This window comes from Gallus gallus, chromosome 19, assembly GCF_016699485.2.
Source record: "Gallus gallus isolate bGalGal1 chromosome 19, bGalGal1.mat.broiler.GRCg7b, whole genome shotgun sequence".
NCBI classification, from domain to species: Eukaryota; Metazoa; Chordata; class Aves; order Galliformes; family Phasianidae; genus Gallus; species Gallus gallus.
In genome coordinates, this window is record NC_052550.1 from 8,381,543 (window position 1) to 8,402,525 (window position 20,983).

At 38.7% G+C, this 20,983-nt stretch overlaps 1 protein-coding gene across 21 annotated transcripts in view; it reads right to left on the reverse strand.

Annotated features, from left to right (window-relative positions):
* Positions 1 to 20,983, reverse strand: part of BCAS3 (BCAS3, microtubule associated cell migration factor) — a 302,111-nt gene that overhangs the window by 248,101 nt on the left and 33,027 nt on the right. For all 21 annotated transcript variants that reach the window (XM_040650521.2, XM_004946730.5, XM_004946729.5 and 18 more), the window contains exons 8-11: positions 14,085 to 14,192; positions 11,432 to 11,508; positions 2,362 to 2,438; positions 567 to 650 (exon numbers count right to left, since the gene is read on the reverse strand). In XM_040650521.2, coding sequence (XP_040506455.1) covers positions 567 to 650; positions 2,362 to 2,438; positions 11,432 to 11,508; positions 14,085 to 14,192 — 346 coding nt within the window. The remainder of the gene's footprint in view (positions 1 to 566; positions 651 to 2,361; positions 2,439 to 11,431; positions 11,509 to 14,084; positions 14,193 to 20,983) is intronic.

Below are 20,983 nucleotides of genomic sequence, written 5' to 3' on the forward strand. Positions count from 1 at the left end.
GGGATATTATAAAGTCATCAGAACTAAAATTCCTAGGCAATGGAACCTATACATAAACAGTCATTAATAAACTCTAACCTTCAGAGAAAGCTACTAGGTAATTAATTAGCTTCAGCACTGCATTGTCATCATTCAGAGAGATTAAAGCACGTAATGCTAGCGTGACTGAGTCCAAAAAACACTAAGTACTTGTAAAGTTTGTTTCATGATGCTGAAAGACAAATAATACACAGTGCTGTTTGCAATCATGTAGAACTGTAGTAGTATGAACAGCCATAACATCAATCCATTTTACTGTGATTTTCCTGTAAGAAGGGTTACTAATATGAGTCACTGTTTTAATAAATGAAAGTTCTAAAGGACAGGACTCGCTCATCAAAAACAACGGCTACTCAGAACAGTTCAGAATCAGGCCCTGTATGGGCCCTGTCGCTGGCATCTTCTTACCTTTTTTTTTTCCCCTCTTTTGTGAATGAGAAGTGGGGGGGAAAATAGTACAATTCAGCAGGGAAACCTAACAATTATCTTACACGATAACCTCTCCCAGCAGCAGATGATGTACTCACTTTGGCAGCACTAATGACTGTGGCAGTGTAAGACTGAATGTTGTCTCCACAGGCTCCACCACGGGACTGATGGCATCGGATCAGCTACAGAAGAAAGACAGCAACCAAGTAACTACTATTAAACTGCACAAACCCATAACCCATTACCATAACTCTTGTTTATCGTGTACAGTGGTGTGCATTTTCCTACAAACTGCAGAAAGCCCTGCTGAGACACTTAACCCCTTTTTATAATCTTCTGGGTGCCACCCAGACTGTCGCGCACGGAACTCCAGTTTTCAATTACCAGATGAACAGTCGCTACGAATTCATAAACTTTGAAATGGTGGGATTTGGGGTCTGGCAGTAATACCACAAATAAATTTAAATAAATATAATCAAAAGCTTTAGCCATGTAAATGTAACTTTAAATATCTGACATTCTAAGAATCCAAATGTGGCTTTGCTCTCCTTTTCATGACAAGCAAGCAAATCAATGACAAAGGAAGAGAGCTACTTTAAACTTTACATTTAATAGATTAGAGGAATGTACGTGGGGTTTGCTGCATATTGCCTTCCGTCAAATTTAATAAATCACAACAAGACTCTTCTACCTTCCATTAACCTACAAAGACAGTTCTTGTCACTGAACCCTAACTCTCAATAGAAGCTCTGCTTCTTAGTAAATAAAATGGCAAAGAACTGTGGATATTTGTTACTGGTACACAGAACATGTTGCCTGTTTAACTGTTTTTGCTGCAAGAAAATTAAAAACGCTTGTAAGATATTTGTTTCTAGAGTCATACTTAGATAAAAAGAAAAAGAATTAAGCTAGGGAGAAAGGGGAAATCCACAGAGGATATGCCTGGGAACACGTGGCTATTTAAATTCATTTTCTGATGTAATTCTTTGGTTGACCAGCAGTTTACACTATCAGCAGTAGCACTTTCTGAATCTCAAGCTGACTGACTGTGTTTAATAAAACCACATAGGTGTGACATTAAAGGAAAGGCAGTCCCCAATTTGCAGAGAAATCAGTTGTGCTCAAAAGAGTGTAACAACAAACACGTTTATAAAGTCTGCTTCTCTGATGACTTCTAATTCAGCACTAAAAAACAGCTATTCCAGGCACAGGTGGAATGGAGAAAAAACATCTGCCATGAAGTAAAGATAAGGCATTAGAAGATGAATTTGAAGTTTCCAAACAGTCCAAGCTTTACATACAAAGACCCTTCTCTGGCCCAGGGCAGGGTGAAAAAGTGATAATTGTTTTGTTTGGGATCTATTTCCTTCTTCTGTCCAGAAATAAGAAAAATTAATTCAATCTTTATTTTTTCCCCCACCCAGAGCTTAAAAAATTCAGTGAGGACAGATTTCCTAATCTACAGAATGCACTGCTGTGTTGTCAAACAAACTCACAGCTCTGGTTAGACTGTTTGCCAGCACGGACTTTAAGAATCCTTGCTTACTACCTTTCAGAGGAGTTTTAAAATTTACAAATACAAAACATATTGGTTACTGAGTCACTCCCTGACCATAACCCACTGATAGCTCTCATCTCTGCCTGTGCTACTTATGTATTTATACCCTCCAAGTTCATGAACTTAAATCAAATGTGCAAAGCAAAAATATGACATATGAATACCAGAGCATGACTAGTACAGGTCAAAGATTACGTCTGCCACATTATGCAAGTCCTCTTGAAAAAGATCATCTTTTTCACAGAGCTTATTTCTGAGATTGTTTCTACATTTCAATCTACCTTTTGTTTACGGAATAGGAAAAAAAGAAAGTATTTTTTAAAGTCCTTCCTTACCTTATTTTCTGCATAAGCAAGCCAACGGCTTCCAAGGGCAATAGGATTCATGTTTGGCCCTGGACAGGGATAGCAGCCTGAAAAGTTTTAATGGGCAGCATTAAGAAATATCTTACTGACTTGTTACAAAGAATTTTACTTATTGCCAAGAAAACAAGAAGTCTAAACAGAAACCTTTGAATTGCTAATATCACTCAGTAAATGCTTGCATTTTTGTTCTGAAAGATAAGACTGTGGTTAGATGAACTATTTTGAACAGTTAATTATGTGTAAATACCAGTTTTTCCTTATGCTTGCATTTTTTAATGTCATTTTGATACAGTGTGGCGAGGGGGGATATTTAAAAGATTGACTCTATCCATTCTGTATCTTCACCTCTTAATTAATTTTGCTTCATTGACATGTTTCACAATTGGCCAACAGTTTCAGTTAACTTCCAAGCTCCTCTAGATTTCTGTGGTGTAAAACAAAGCACTTTGGTTTTGTTTTAATAATTCTACATACAAACCTCCCAAAAGACTTCTGCACGTGCTTAACCTTACACACTGGATTTGTCACTCCTTTAAAATCAGCAGCAAAGTTTCCATCGTTCACCTGCTTTTTATTAGCTGTGTTTTCATTAGAAATAGATAAATACATATGCATAAAATGAAAATAAAATGCACAGCAACTGGGAATATCACACTATTAACTACTAAAATTAAAAATAGGAAATTTAAAGCCACTAAAAACAACTAGATAACAGCTTAACGTGAATTAAAAGCTCACTTCAGGGGCTGCTGTGCCAAGGTAGGAGGCTGAAAGTTCAGAAACTGCAGTTGCAGAGATGGAACCACAGACCTGTTTACTGATTAGGGTCCCGATAGCGGGATTTGAGCTCGAGTGTTCCAACTTCAGCTGGTAAACAAAGGCCTTCAGCCACAAGCACAGTGCCATCTGCTAGACCTAACTGTGGCATCACTTTGCAGGCTTGCAGAACAATGAGAAAGGTGTGCTGGGGTGGCGTTACCTAAGGTGTGCACGTATAGTTTGAAAACTGAATTTGACAAAACTGAAAGACGTTTGATGGCATTTCACTGTGCACATGCAGAAACAGTTTCTCTACTGCTCTTGCTAAGACAAACAGCTCCTTATCTCCACTTTTTAAAGCACAGTGCTGAGGGTATTGCAAAATTCAGAAGATCACAGCAAGCTATTTCAAAGGTCATAAAGCAAGAGAAGGGAAAAGCAGCGATTCATCGAATTACATCAATCTCAGGCCAGGAAAGCAAAACCAAGCAAGTATTTTGTAAGGCCTTATCACTGCCTTGATCTCAGGAAGGAAAACGAACTCTGAAGAGATGATGCCACAATTGTTATTGCATTCCAGAAGTGCATAAAATGTGGGTAGCCAGAGACTCTTAAGGAACAAAGAAAGCAAAAAAAGGTTGTAAATACAACCCTAGGTTGTAAATACAAACGTGTTCTTCCGATGACATTATAGATCATGACCAGTAAGGTTTTAATGCCAACTTCTGCTTCATCAGTTCTCGCCTGGGTCAGCAAAGACATTCAGGTTCCCCAAATTCTATTTATTTCTCACCCTTATTATATATAAAATACATCATCAAAAGCTGTCAGATGAAAACTCTCATGATTAAAATCTCTACAGCGACTTTAGCATCAGTCTCTTGCATTTCCCAAGCTCTGCAAGCACCTTGCAACGTCCTTGCAGCAGAAAACAAAAGGGTATCACTCAACAGATGCCTCATAATGACAAATACAAGCAGTGCAACAAGAAGAAACTTCCATATTGGGACAGGGAGCTGGTCTCAATTATTGCAGTGAACTGAAGTAATTGAAGAACTACAAAACAGCAATCTTCTTCAAATTAAAAATTAATCAAATACAAAAAGCAGTTATCTTAAAAAATGAACTGTTTTCCACCAAACTTATTGTAGGTGGGTTGTTCCACGAACTGGATTTGGTCAATTAGATACAGCTCCACACACAAATCAGCCAATTCTAATAATATCCTCCGTAGAGGTCAACAATTCAACTCAGTACTAAACTCCTCTCTCTGATACAAAGAACAGAGTAAAAAAAAAAAAAAGAGCTATTTCCTCCCTTTCTTTTCTTTGCAAATCTATGCATTTTGGAAACATGCAGCAGTACAAGGATAAACAAAGGGTTATACTTTATGGGAAGGAAAAGCAAATTGTTTTTCTGCTTTCCAAAAAAACAGCTGGAGTCAGCAGAACATCATCTACCAGGCAAATGAAAAGACAGACACAGCGTGACCTACCCGGCTTGGCCGCCCAATCCCTGCAAGCCCAGCTCTCTTAAAGATTAACTTCTATTTCTACTAAACTTCAAAACAACTGGGGAAAAATCCATTCTAAGCAACAACAGCAGCAATTTTAGCATGTTTACAATAAGAATGAACATAATGAGAATGCAGAACTAACTGTCAAGAAGACCAAAGTTTCCAAGTTTTAATGACAGTATGGAGAGGTCATCCAAGAAAAGATCACAATGGGAAAGTCCTTCCAAAAGTACAGCAAATCAAGCAAGTACTAAAAAACAAGAGACCTTACAGTGAGCCTTACGGGGACTATCACCCATGAAAACATAGGAAAAAACTATCGGAGATGCTTTAAAATGCTTTTAAGTACACAATTGTCCTCTCTCTCTGTGCTTAGTAAGAACACACACAGGAAGTACACTACTTAAAGCTGTGAAATGGCAAAACTAGAAAAATACTGTTCTGAAAGTCTGAATGAATCCAAGCACAATCCCCTCTGTGGCCTCAGCAAACCCCTGAGCACAGCAGCTCCAGCACTCTGTCCCCCACACAGGGACAGCACAGTGCCCCAGAGCCTCCTGCTCTAGGCCATGGTCTTCCAGGTCTGACCTACATCAACACAGTACCATAAGTTGATTCTTCAACACCTCAATTTGTGTTGTTTAGCATCTTCTTTTAAACTAGCATAAAATTTTAGTATGAAAAATGCAGAGTTTGTGATTAACTGGCATCAGAGATTCCGAGGTTTCTTCCTGTTGTGCTGTATTTATTTGTTTTTACTAATTACATAGGGATCCTAGAAGTTACTTCAGGTTCTCCTAAGAGCTATACAAGTGTTTGCTTCATGAGTGACCAAAAAGAAGGCACATTGATTTTCCATTATTTTTCAATTACTTTCATGACAATCTGCCACTCTGCCCATCATAAACACAATCACCTCATCTTCTTAGGCTGAATATTCACATACATACCCAATCCTCTCATTCTGGATCTTTCCACTGCTCCATGCTTGTACACAAACTAAAACCACAGTCCCTTTCTTAAATTGTTTTCAAGACGATTCATCTCCTAGCTTCAATAATGTCCGTGTGAATACAGAGACAGAAGCCAAGAAGAGAAAAGCAACACATTCCTCTCTCCTCCTTGCTTTTAAACAAACAGCACATTGGAAAACACTGCTAGGAGAAACAGGGCCATTATGCAGTCACGTCAGCCATAACAGAGATTAAGGCAATAAATCACAGACATGCCTCTATTAAAGGCAGCTCTCCATCAAGCTGCACAGGTTTTTCATGAGGAAAAAAAAAAAGCTTAAAAAAAAAGATATAGAAATAAAATCCCAGTAGGAGATGCAAAGCTGGGGATTGAATGCTGCGAGAATTTCTGATGGCCATAAAAACTTGGTGGTTTGAACTTCACATCCAAGCAAGCATTCCTTGGAATTCCCCCAGGCAATTAAGTGCCTCCAGCAGCTCCCTTCTCCGGGAGGCTCTTAAGAATAGCACCACAAGACCCAGAAGCACCTTCACGGGCACCGTGCATCCCAAAGCACAGATGTGCCCCACTCTAAGAGATGCTGCATAGAAACCAAATATAACACAACCAACACTGCCTGTTGGAAAAGATACCCGTGCAGGTGGACTGCTGCCACAGTTCAGGCTGTAGTGCCTGTCTGGTCCCTTTGCTGCAACATCCTGCACCGCCTGAATGGTGAACACCTCGTACCTCAGAGGAATGCTGATTTTCAGTCACTGGCTGTAGCCTGTAACCAATTAATAATTTTTTCTAGGTTTTATGAAATACACAGCACTCTGGAGTAATTAAATTACAAAATTACTTTAAGTATTGCAATCCAAAGCAGCCTGAAAACAGATCCATGACAAAGAGCACAGAAAGGGTATTAAAAATAAATAATGGGTAGAGTGATACCCTTGTTGGAGGGGAATTGTTTATTCCAAGGAAAACAAATCACATAAGCTGTTTTATCTAATATTTTGTATTTGTTTGTGCTTTTTTTTTCCTCCAGCTTCACCAAGCAATCCAAATCTATTTGTTTATAAACTGTATAAAGTAATATTGTTTATAAAGTCCTTCGGGTTCCATCTAGATGAAAGGCCCTATGTAAATGTTAGTGCTCTCACACTGTCACATACTTTCCAAAACTCCGCTATTGTTTTTGTACTTCCTTCTGTTTAAGCATCACCCATAAAAACTGAGCAAAAGAGCAAACCAGCAGGACGCACCCTACTGTGAAATCATGCTTGCCATCCAAGGCTTTCTTCTGTTGTTATGATGATAGTGGCATTATCATTACGAAAACTCCAACGAAAAACAGCCACCCAGGAGTGAAGTAAAGAAGTATAGCCATAAATGTTCCATACGCTGCTATCATCACCCTTTGTAGGGCAAGACTCAGATCCACTTAATGTTCACAACAGCCTCAGTCCTGCAATGCATTAGACATAAACACATATACCTGTGTGTGCGTGTATACATACATATATAAATTGCTAAGATACAAGTCACAGGAACACTTGCCTTCTCTTCACTGATCAAAAAAACACTGTGAAATGGGAGCTTTCTTCCCACCTGCTTCAGGACTTTCGATTTGCACTGAAGAGCCTCCCTCCCCAGACCCAGGAATCCTATCAATTATTATACCATGTGGGATGTCCAGGATAAATGCCACTTACTGATCACAGTTGAGATGGGAATTGTACATTCCTCAAGAAGTTCTGTTTGTAACTCCTCAGGCATTAAACCTTCTCATGAGACCTTCAATGTTTTTACTTCAAAGCACAGAGAGCAAACTGCTCCCTGTGTGCCTATCAAGGGAAAGGAATTCTAGCAAAGCTAACAAAAACGTTCAAAAAAAAAAAGCCAAGATGATTTCCAGATCAGACCTGTGACAAACTGAAAGCAATGTATTATTTCTTGCAAGTGAACATGGACGAAAGTAGGAATACCACGTCCAAATTGCAGAATGGGATAGCAAATGTTTTTTTTTCCTTATTTTGAGAGGTGCAGGTAGGGTGTATTTAATATATACCAAATAAGTTTCACTTGTGGCTAGGCAAGTCTTTTGAGACTTTATATACAACAAAGTACTCTGACTAAAATCTAGAAAATTAGCTCTTAAGGCTCTAGCTGTACAGCATCAATAGAAATGTGGTGCCAGCTAATGGCTACAATAACTGTCTTCATCCCTGGAGAATAATGGATGGAGAATATATCAATAGGAAGAATGGAAGGGCCAGAGAAACTGAGCAGGCACTCGTTATCGGACACAAAGATGATGCCACATGCATGATGTTATCTGTGATAATCCTTACTTAGGGCCCAGGGGGTGGGAAGGATATTCGTTATAGAGAAGAAAGTATCCATCAGGCCATATTCATAATCATCAATGTTCCACTAAGTAAGCATTTTTGGAAGAGGGTTGTGGGAGCACTGATGTAATAGAAATCAATGAAACTCAGCTTTTCTGCATCTGTCCTTTAGAGCGAAGTAGGAAGAAGAGCTTGTACATCACTTTTGTCTCTGACTGTTCAATCACAGAGTACTCAGAAAAAGACTCTGAAGGAAATCTTATGTGAACTCTTAACCACTTAAAAATCTGTTTTCCACACCTTGACATTCACAACTACCAAAAGGAAATGCATCCTTATTATAGGCATCAAATTAATTTTTGATGCTTGGCCACATGAGCACTTAAAACAGCGCAGGTTACAAACCTGCTATTTGGCTTTATTTACCCTCCATGCAAATCTTTTCTTAATGAAACTAAGCTGGATCCAAGCATAGGCACAGCAGCATAGAGTGCCATAGGAAAGCACTGCCACAAGCCCTTTGCAGATTGAAGCTACGCCTTTCCTTCCTTGGCAAGTTAAAAGACGACGTCGCTGGGTAGACCAGAGGACACACTGGTCTTTTTCTGTGACTACCCACAGGAGGTTTTCCAATTAAGCTGAGCAACCATAACTCAAAACATGGAGACTGGAGCACCTGTACACTGATACTTCTTACAAGGCTCTGCTGGCTGGCTGCCATTCCAGCAAATCAGTACTTTTCCATCTAATCACAAGCACAAAAAAAAAAGTTATAACTATATCAGATTTGCACAGTTGGATCTGAAAAAATCAGGAAACACAAGAGTTAAACATTCCAACGGCAGCACGAACTTGTTCTACATCCTGAATATTTTATGGTATATTTATTACAACAATGTATTAAGCTACACATTTAACCACAAAAACAAAAACAGAAAGACAAATACTACTCATGTGCAACACAGCTGCATTAGCATTGCTGAGGAACATCAAACTTCAGAATTCCTGACACTGTTTTTAATCGTACATTCTGCATTTAATTTCTATGTGTAAATAGTCAACAAAATGGGCAAAAGCTTCTGCTTAATTATGTTTGCATTGTAGCTGTCTGCGTGAGGTTCCAGGGCTCCCATGCTACTCAGCTGATATGAATGGAAGATGTGATTTGCCCGTCATCACTAAGTCCTCTTTAAAAACATTTTCTTTTTCCACACAGTAGTTTACACAGTAAAGGAAACATCTTCAAAGGCCAACTGATCCCATTTTTATATTTTTGACCTTCTAAGCCATCGCTTCTGACCAAAAGCTGTCAGCTAACACAGCTGAGCATCTTCTCCATGAAGACAAATCCTCTGGGCAGTGCTGCTGTTGTACTGCCTGGGCTGCAGTGCACTGGGATGGCCCCAGGGGAACCAGCCAACCCTTCTGTAGGGATGCTCCAGGCATGGAGACAAGGAGGCCTACAAGACCCTTTGCCAAGCTGCCTTTACAGAGATTTCTCCTCCAACTTAAACTGACGCTGCCCTTTTTCTATATTAAAAAAAAAAAAATCCACAGGGACACACGAGTCCAGCTGCTGGCTACTTGGCTGACTGTCAGAAACCAAAGCAGTTGACTAGGTAGAGCATTTGTACCAAATTTCAAACACATCAGAGTAACTTAAGCCTCTAAAGATGCATTCCTTGGTCAACACACATGGCCCAGTGCTGGCTGGGCATAGGTGGGCAGCAGCGGGCACAGGAAGGGCTCTGTCCCCACATGCACAGGGCAGGATGTGGGGTGTACATGGAGCCCCACAGCAGGGAGGAAGTTTGGGAATATCCTGGGTTTCTCATGTTACAAACAGCACAACTGGAGAAACACAGTGTGAACTGTGACATCTCAGAGCTGGGATTTTCATATCAGAGCTGCAAAAGCCTTCTCTTATCCTCTTTAATTCCACCACTGTTTCACAGAAAGGCATGGAAATTCAAAAGTTACAGTGAGGAACAGGATATCCCTGTTCCTCAAAATACAGTTAAACAAATTCATTTCTAAAAACATACTGAAGGGTTTTTTTCCTTGTTTGGTTGTTGTTTTACCAGCTACTTCAATTAGAAAAGGACAAGAATCGTTAAAATATACCTTTAATCTAGATGTGGGTTTTTTTGTTTGGTCGGTTGGTATGTTGTTTATTGTGGTGTTTTTTTTTTTACCTGCAGTAAAGCAACGCTCGTACTCTGCCTCTCTTTGGTGGAATAAAAAGAGGAGCGAGGAACAGGAGGACACCACAAATCCCTTCCCATCTGGCTCTCCACACTGAACCCAAGCAGATTCTTATGCATCTTACATCCACGTATAGGAAGAAACTGACACCTATTGGCAACTTTAATATTACTGCATAATGGTGCTTCAAACTACTACAGGAAAGAGCTTCTTGTAACCGGGTTTTTCTTGATATGCACTGATAACACAGAAAGATAATTGAGAACTTCTCTATTTGTAACTGAAAATACACCCAGGAAATTCAAATTTCCTTTTTAACTGTGAAACACCAATTCTTCCAAACTAAATTATCATCTTTTAATAATTACACATTTTAAGTGGCAATTCTAACTGACAGACGCTAGCACTATCCACATAGATTAAATTTAATTTTTCTGCAGTGAATTCCTCCTTGCTGTTCAGTACTACGAAGACACACGGTCTGTGAGCAGGTAAATTACATCCTAACCTTACCTACACATCAGCAACAGGTCAGAGCAAAAGCAGCAGAACACACCACTTCTCACTAGTAACACGTTGATTACTTGGTTACAGATGTTGGGGCAGCAAAGGGACACTCACTGTAGAGGAATAGCTGTCGGAGAGCCTTATCTGTTAGAATCAACTGCCTGCTACTGCAAGGCAAGCAATAAGCTACAGCCGGATACAGAGGTCTGAACAAACAGTTCCTTCAGGTTCAGGATATATGTAAAAGCATCTGCAGGCAAATACCTACCTGTGGTTTTACAACTACAATATATTACTGACCTGCTTGCGCTCTGGGGCCTGCTGAAGTAAGGATAAACAAAAAAACAAACGCATCTTAAGCCTAAGGAGTAACAGAAACTGCTACCAATTTGTTTCCAAACTGTTGCTTTCACACACAATCCTAAATTCAAAACCTGAACTCTTTGCATGTATTTGTACAAAAGGAACAGAATACTTCAGCCACCCAGTGATATCAATGCAGATGCTTGCCAGAACCGTGAGAAATCAACTATGGCAACAATAAATGCAAAACAACAAGCAAAAGAGCCACAGAGTCACAGAGTAACACCTGTAGGTTTTCTGAAGCAGCAGATTTCCTGAAGCCTTGGCTGTAGCCATGGAGACCTGCAGATGCTTTCAGGATTCAGAAGTAGAAATGTTTAAAAACCTGCTTTATCTCATGCCACCTCTGGAGCAAAATGCCTGAACCCAGCATTATACGTACTTGTCACAAAGAATTTTTTAGTGAAAGTGCAGCTGTCAAAGGCGGCGATTTTCTCCTGCAGAACTACGACGAGTATCCTGAAAACAAAGAAATGGAACGTGTACTTTAAACATTAAATGCATTGGTTTAAAGATTCAATATCTAAATGTAATTATTTCAAAAGCATCAATATAAATTCTACTGTGATAAAGTGCCAGGTTACCAACACATGGCAGTTATTGAGGATTCTCTCTCATCCCAACCACATAACCTTCATTTCAGGAAGTACACAGATCTGATACAGAACAACACAGCGTATTTATGGTTACCTTCTGCAGTAAAAGCTCCATTAGAAAGAAAGAATGGAATTGCAAGGATCCTGAATTGCTTTCAATGACTCAAATAACAAATCAACAATTGGTAGAACACAATCTAAATTTGAAATAATCCCATTGCCTATCTCACTGCAAATTTATTAAACCACTGTGTTTTTCTTTATTAAAAGCAGGATTTCTTTTCATACCAAGATCATCAGTGCACAAACCTGTGAGAAATTTGTGCCAGTTAGAAAAATCACAAGTGAATGCGTATGTGTTTACTTGTACACATGCAAGTTTATAATGTAAAATATCTGTTTGTCAGCTGGAGAAAGACCCACAACAGCTACGTATGAAACACCACACTGCCTAAACAAACAAGGGCCAAAGATGTAAATTTGGAAAGTGCAACATCTTCAAAGTGTAGGAACTTCTCAGTACGTGTCCTTTGGTAAATGGTGATGCTAACTGGCCGCATGCCTGCTACAAGCAGTATAAACAACTCAGTGAGAAAATCTGAGATATCCTAAATGTAATTGACTTAAGATTTTATTTTCTTGTCTCTTCTATTGTCAAAAGGATGCTTCTCCATCACTTTCCAAGTTACAAAACTCCAATTTTGTGTTATAAACTCCACACATATGACTTAATATCTGCTTCAAACAAAACAAAGTTTTTTGTTAAACAAAGCATTTTCCATCACCTAAAAACAAAGGAGAGGAAAACAATAGAAGCACATCAACTCACTCCTTCCATGAGACTGAGAAAAATGTTACTCAATGAATAATGGAAAGACTTGCAATGCATGTGCAACTGTAATGTATATATAGAAAACCTATGTATATTTGATTGTAATATTTCCCAATCCTGTTAGATTTTTGTTTTCTGCTCTTTGAAAGAGTACTGTCATTCCTTATAAATGAAACCTACCTGATGGACGATTTCAGAGTATAAGTACATAAATAATAAACAGTTTTCCCTTCTTCTGCAACTCAAGTTTTATTTTAAATTCAAAACTTTGGACTCCATTAGTCTATTGTATTGTTAACGCACCATTAGCACAGCACTTGGCCACATTTAATGCATTTTCATTCTGAAATTGTGAGCTTTCTGTGGATAATAACAGAATCTGATACGTTCCAGAAAAGCAGCTACCCTGAATACAGCCACACAGCTTTGAAGTAGCTTTTCCATTTTTACCACTTAGGAAAAGAAACATTAGACCTTTTAGTTAGGAGAGACTTTGAATGATGATTTGCCTTTTGACTGCTTTTACAATTGGATTTTTCTTCTGCTAGGAGGCCAGGCTGGAAAGATTTACTATCATCACACTGTACACAAGGGAACTTTAAATTTTTCAAGGGACAGTTGCACAGATAAGTACTGAACTCCTTCTGACAGGCCTTTAAAGGAGCAGGGACCAATTCCTGGCATGTAACTCAGCAACTCAACCACTGCAGTTCATCTATTTCTTGGTATTATGACCCTACCCACGCCCTATGGCATGTAGATTGAGTGAGGATAACAAGCACTACCACCCTTTACTTCTTAAAAGACATTTACACCTCCAAAAATCTCATTATATAATTGGTAGTGGTATTAAAGGTGTTTGCTCAGCAGTACTATTTTTCTTCTGTTTGCTTTTACTTGACCTAATTTAAGACATCAGTGTTTAAACTGGGCAGGAAGAAGCATCAAAGCAGCACATATCATGGACTTGGGTCAACAAGTTCTGCCAGGAGTACCAAAGGATTACCACCAATATCATGCAAAAGATGGATCCTGAGTTTTCTGGTCTCCTGTAAAAAATATACAGTAAACTACAAGGGTATTCAGTTCTCTATGTCCAAAGTTTAGAAAAATCTTCCAAGTCAGAATTAGCTCACAAGTCCAACTAAGAGATGCTCTGTTACTTTACTTCGGAATTGTTCTCCAGAGGGCACAGTGTACACGAGGATTTTGTTTGGGATGTGCAGGAAGGTAACACATCCGGCAGAACAATGAAACACAAACAAAAGAGACAAACCCTACACTGCCATGTTACACACCATTTAAACTGTGATCTCATTTCTCCATCTATATATAGAAGATAAAGGATTCCAATGACTCCTGTTCACTCTCATCACAATTCAGGGAAGCTTACACGATTTAATATGCAAAATGTTTTGTGCTTCAGGGAAAGGCACTGGAGAAGCATATTGTCCTACTCAAAATATTACTTGAGAAACAGCAAACAGAAGCTAAGCTTGCAGCAAAGTCAAAATAGTAAAACTGAGGAGTGCACATACCAGAAATCGCATTCATTACTGAAATCTTGCATGCTTTAACATAGAGAGATATATAGTAAACATCCTTACCTTTTATTGCAATGCAGATCATAAATAGGAGTTTTGAACTGTATAGACTTGACCATCTCTCCTGTTCGTAAAGAATAAAGGTCCACACAGCAGTAAGGTGGGCTTGTGCTAAAATGAATAAAGAAACGTGGGATTTTAACAGAAAGAAGGAGTTTCTGTAACGCCATTTTCATACTACTTCAGCGGGACAAAACAAGCCTTCAGACATTTAGCAATAAAAGCATAATGCTAACGAACATGGGATCAGTACCTTCCTACATTTAGGGAAGGTATGATTACAAACTGAGTTATAATATCCACGGTGGTCAAGAACCTGTACTTTGCAACCAATTAGCAAGCACTTAGTTTCCTTTGTCCCAGACTAAGACTTTGGAACATCAGATCTGTCACAAAATACAACTCATTTAACAGACATGAAGTTTTTAGGCTACATTTAAGTCATTTTACAAATATCTTACGGAGTAACACTTTCCTTACAGGAATACTTCATTCTGTGCAACGGCTGAGCCATATGACTATTCATTCGATAGACACACATTACACAGAACTTACGTTACATCTCTGATGAACTTTTGTTTGAGTTATATAGATCTTTTAAACTGCTTCATGTCACTTTTATCATTTAAATATAAATAAAACTCGTAGGGCCGTTTCTTAATAAAAAGGCTTGCTTTCTTTTGAGAGGGGAAAGTGCTGAGTGTTCCGATAGGGCTGAGGAAGGTAGTGGTAGAAACCATTTTACAAGCTGAGGAGAAGCTTTGATGTGGCAGTTCTTTTCCATAACACCTTTTTTCCACTCCAAGAACACATTAAAATGCTGGCTTCTTCTAGGTCAACGAATATGAAGCAGCACAAATTGCCAGCTGTACAAACATACGCTAAGTATTGGTAAAGGAGGGTGTTTCCCTTTACCCCTATCTGTTTTATTTTATGGAGTTTTAACACAATTCCTGACACCACATTCACTTGTCCTTTGGATCTGCTCAAGTTGTTCAAGAATATTCTGGAGAAGAAGAGTACAATCCATAACCTTTTACCTTAAATGTTGTTAGACAACAAAATGCTACATACAATACATACACAGCAGAGAACCAATGTACAATATGAGCAGAAGAAGGCAACAGTCAAAGAAATAATAGAAAAAATAAGTTTTACATTTTGCCTATGGAAATTGTTCCCAAAATATACATTTTTCTAGGCACACACTCAGGCTAATAACTAGAGGGGGGCTATTTCTTACTTTTAAGCACTTCAAAGGCCCTTCAAAAACACTTCTTAAACAGCAAGACTCAAGTTTAGTTAGGTTGTGTTGGAAGCTCATTGCTGCTAGAAAATACAGAAAAATCACAGACAGCATCTGAGTAGAAGCTTTCCCTGGTATAAGTGCATTGACTACTGAAAGAAAATTATTATTTTGATGGAAGGGTACAAGGATTGTTATTTCAAAAACAGGAATTACACAACTTTATGTAGCTAAAATTATATTTGCATAAGTGAAATCCATTATTATTTCCATTTAAGCTCATGCGGAACATAACTGCCATCTTAACTGTTTCAGTGGACACGTACATAATCACACAACTACAATTCAAAAGCACGTACCTTCTAATACACACAGTGCCCTCAACGTTATTGGAAACAATCAATCTTGCGCTCAAATGAGTAACTTTTATTACATCATACCTCTATTCTGGCTGCTTGTGAGAACATTCTACCAATGCTTTTTGTACGCTGCGCTGGCTAAAAACCAGCAACCTTTGAATTCAGTGCTAATGATGAAGTAGTCGTGTGGACTGGGCCAAAAGTACTCTGAAATCCTACTCAGCTCCAACTCAAATCCTCCTTCCAACAGTTATCTTTCTTTTCATTCCCTGGTACACTGCAATCTGTGATCAGAAAATGATGTGCCGAGTTGTTGGGGTTTTTTTTTTTTTTTTTAATTATTTTCTGAAATCTGTATGAAGTCAAGGTGAGCTGCATTTCAGAAAGCTCCTGGGACCGAATGAGGAGAAACAAATGGCAATAACCAAAAAAAGAGAGTCAGACTTATATTTCTTTCTTGCCCCATAATGTTTGTGCTCCAGGCAGTACGGAAAACCAGCGTTACCACAAGTCTCCAGACAGCTGAGGGTGCCTGTCTGAGAAGGAAAAGAGAAAGGCCCATCTTGGCCAAGGGCACACACTTCAAAGATGGGAAGGTTAAAAAAAAATAAGAAGAAAATAAAAAGACTTATCTCCTTACCATTTCTTACCATTTCCTTCTGCTTATTAATCACATTTCCTGGTCAACAAAATGGCTGTTACCAACCTCATTTGCTACTAAGCACTCTCAATTCATTAATCATGGAAACATTCATTGAACTAACCAAATCTCAATTTATGAATTCCACTCCTAAAGCTGTGCTCAGATCAACAGTTTCAAGATTTTAATCATTCAACAAACCCAAATAGAAAGGCTTCTCCAACACTTCAAAATTTTATTCCTTCCCCAAATAAATTATTTTTTGACTACTCCAAAAATGTGAGCCTTTGTTCCTTTACCCTCCTTCATATCTTTCAGATGGCAGCAAAATCAGTTCTTGTTAAAGAGGAAAATGAGGATTACAGACACAGATCTAAGCATTCATTTGTGTGTCACAGCACTTACAGAATAATGAGAGCATCACGATTAGACTACACTGCTCACAGTCAGTAATAAAAGCTCACCCTCCCCATTTCAGTGATGTCAGCTTGGTGGGTTCTGTCCTTTCCCTTCCCAGACTCCAATACGCAATGGACACTATATTGACCCATTTTATCTTATTAAATTAGCAGACAAATAGCACTTTGTCTCTTCTTTTCCCCTCTATAGGGAATTCTCCCCCAGGTTAGTACACCAAAAGGGCTCACTGAAAGGTCTAACAAGCATGGAAGGAAGAAAGAAAGTAGGAGCACAGGAACTGAGTAATAAAGGATATGCAACAGGGCTGCAAAAGCTGCAGATGGCTTGCCATCACAGAGCTGCCACATAACACAGCTTTTCCTGATGCTCCTCTGACATCTTCATAATTCCCAACCTTCTTGAAACAGAGGAAGCTGGGATTTCCATCACCAACATAGCAGAAGAAGGCAGACTCAACTACAGTGTTCTCTATGTTCTTACAGTTAAAAATCTAGAATAATCTGGACACAGTTTTTAAAAGCTTGGAATCTCAACTCCTTTCAACTCATTATTTAAGGTGCACATGAAATCAAATCTTCCACATTCAAACATAGAGAATGAATGCATTTTGTCTTCTTTGATATCACTTCTGCCATCTGTTTTATTATTCTGTTATGTTACTGAAGAGCAAAAAGACTTCCACTAAGCAAGACACTTCACTTCAATACACCAAAAAAAAAAAAATGGCTGTACTCAGTAAGATAAAGCATCATTATCAATAAACATCCCAGAGTCTGTTGCAGAGCCTTGAGAAAATGTTTACTTAGGCATGATACTGGGTGTATGACAATGTTCTCCGTTAAATTATCAAGTACACAATCAAACATTAAATGCCTGAAACAACACCTCAGAATGAAAAGTAACGCTTTGTGTAAATATAATAATAGTATAATAATAATATAATATATAATAATGTAATATAATAATAGTCTATCGAAATTTCAGCTGCAAAACCAGATGCATCCAAGTTGCCAAAGAAAAGCACCAAACCACCAAAGCCTAACAAGTTTGCAAAACCATCTCTTGCCAATCAGAAGTTCTCAAAACCTCAGAACTGTATGAAACCAGAAATATTGCATCTTGCTCTATTTCAGGAATACAAAATGAACATTAATTTCATCAAAGGTTCATACAGCCACAGTGTAAATATGCCTGAAATAAACCAGCTGATGGCCCTTGACAAGAAACTACCGCTATCGAACAGGAAACAAAGCAAAGGGATCTCTGGCCAAAGAGCCTTCCTTCTGATAGTCTGCAGCGCCGATGGTTTGTGCTTATCTCGTTGGTGAGAAGAGCTCTGGTCATATTTCAGTGTACCCGTGATGGTTATGTAAAGAGGAAAGATTAAGACAGGAATGTGACAACACTGGTCTTTGCGGTCTGGTAATTACATTAAGCCCGTCACAAATAAAATTCTTGCAAATTACTCCCACAGATTATGAACATATTTTTGCTATGTATCCTGTTTGTTAAATAGCTGCTTAAGGAAGAGATAACAACAACTACTTCAAAGATAGTGGGCAAAAAATTCAACAACAACTTCAAAACGTTAGCATTAATAAATACACAATAATGCACAGGCTCTTATATTTGTATTAGATTGTTGCAGTGCAAGGATAGAAGAAAAATAACAGATGCCTTGTACAGCTGGCACTTGACTACATCTGTGCTTATGCATCACAACATAAGTATCACCTCTTCACAGATTTGTTAGCAGTGACTCACAATTTATAAAAGCTATGTACAGTGTTTGCATACAGAGACATATACTGTACAAAACACACACACTTTTTACATGAAGAATGGACGAGAGTGGTGGAACCAAAGTGAGGCCACAATTTTCTGCTCCTAAAAAGCGTCTACAGTGTCCTCCAATGGCTAATTCCCATGTAAATCTCACTGTAGAATTTAAAAAAAAACATCTGAGAACAAACAGTGTTTGACTGCCATACGTATCCCTAGAGCTTTTATTCTCTCTTCACAGACCGTGAGGCCAGAACCTCTAGAAAATGACATTAAGGGAAGCATCGCCCTCCACCTCCTTTTGCTCTACATATATACAATGTAAGCACAGTGAGATGTACAGTGAAGCCCCTTTGGAACAATGACGAGTTAGGAGATCACAACAAATTTTATATAGCAGCAAAATCACTATACTAATAGGAACAGCCTTCATTAGGAGAAGTACACAGATGTACAGCACATTGCAACCATTTCCTATCACCTGTAGCCCTTCATAGAGACTCCGCACATTTCTTCTGAAGAACAGTTCAATTATCATTGGTAATTATTATTAACAAAGGAAGATGCAGCTCTCTGCAGACAATCACTACTCTACTACTCTACCCAGAGTCCCTTTTTGGTGACCTGACTTCACGTGATGGAACAAGGTGAAAAAGCTTCTTTCCAGAGGCAAGGATCAGTTCATGCACTGCATAAGGTACCGCTCTGCAGAGTGCTGTTGTTCCTCCCGCCTGCTGGAACTGCACCGCACTCAGCTCCATCTTCTTCTAATTACACAAAGAATTACATTACATCTGCCTTGCTCTGCACTCTCACAAGGCAGTTCCCTACTATATTTACACAGGACAAATATTACACGAACTAGCAGGTTTACTAGAGTAATGATCTCCTTCATTTCTCTTTTATAGTTTCCATATTAGAATAAAAACTCCTCCTTTTTCCATCATGTACTGATGTTCCTAATGTGCAGGCAATATTTAAGGTTTTCAGAGGGGGGTGGAGATGTAAAAAAAAACCACATCAGCATAATTATAATCTAACATATAGCCATAAAAAAAATAGACTTTGATTTAATCACTACTCCAGTTTTGATACTTTCAGGTATTATCTGACAAGATATATCAGCAGCATTCAACAAATTCCTACTTGAATTTGATGGGGTTGAGGCATGCAACCATACAAGTTACAAGTTATACTCTAGTTAGCACAAATTATTTATTGTTCTAAGTACAGTATACTTAGCAAGTTATTCAGATCAGTAAATTTAACAGTGCTCACTAAGCCTCCTTCAGACAGCAGGTCACAGACTTCCAGTCAAAAGCAATTTGACTTTTGCCATGCAGTCATACCGCAGTTACCGCTGGTTTACATAAAATTATTAATTTAAACACATGGCAATTATTCTGTCGAGATCTGTCTGTTATCTTTGAAGCTTTGTTTCACAGTAGAAAAGCTCCTTTTTCATCGCAATGTTTCTAAATGAGGTCAGGTGAATGGTTTTATTATTCTATTCTGAAGTACCATTTGATTTCCAACAACGTGACTCTTTATTGCTTCTGAAAATGTAACCTCAGGTGTACATCAGCCGCCACACTGTGTGTTCCCAGACACTTTCCACACTAATGTGGATGCCCAATTAGACAGACTGTCTTCTTTATACTGACATGCTTCTTGTGATGGTTTATTTGTTTTTATTTCCTCGCAGCAGTGGGAAGAGCCCACCAGTGAGATAGCTCCAAGCTCTGACACAGCAGTGGCTGTGGTCAGGCACTGGCACGTCAGGGAGAGGGAAGGAAAGCAGAACAGAAGCGAGGCACGCAGTACGGTTACTTAACTGTGTATTGGAAGAAGTCCTTCCTGAATCTTTACACTGGGAAGTTAAAGCACAAGATTAGGTTATGATCTTTTAGTAAAATTCTTAGCACGTTGGCACCACAAAGGCAACTCTGTTCCCCTGAACACCCCTATGAAGGTTTGCTCAGATGAACAGATTTCCAATCCTAGAGGACCATCTTTTCTTCCTAGGCCAAGCACACGATGGCTCAGAAGCTCAAAGAATCCTTTATTTTTTTACCATGTAACCTAATCTTGTCTTAAAGGACTTCGAGTGCTCTATCATTAAATAAGTTGCTCCAACATTTAGAAAAAAATATTTTTATGAAATTACTCCTTCAGGACAGAATTTGAACACATTCTGCTTTTAACCACCAGCTTTTATGTCTCTGTCAACAACATAAAAAACCTCCTTGCACCCATTTATCTTTTCCATAAATCAGTAAGCATTCAAGTCAGTTCAGTCACTGGCTAATCTGCAATAAAACAGAAAAGATTTTAAGCCCTACATTACAAGTTTGTTTACCAGCCCTGGCACATGTTTGCAATGCTTCTCTGAGCTCTTTGGTACTGCAGCACTGTCATCGTCTTTCTCAAGGATGTACAACAGGATGGAACTCTA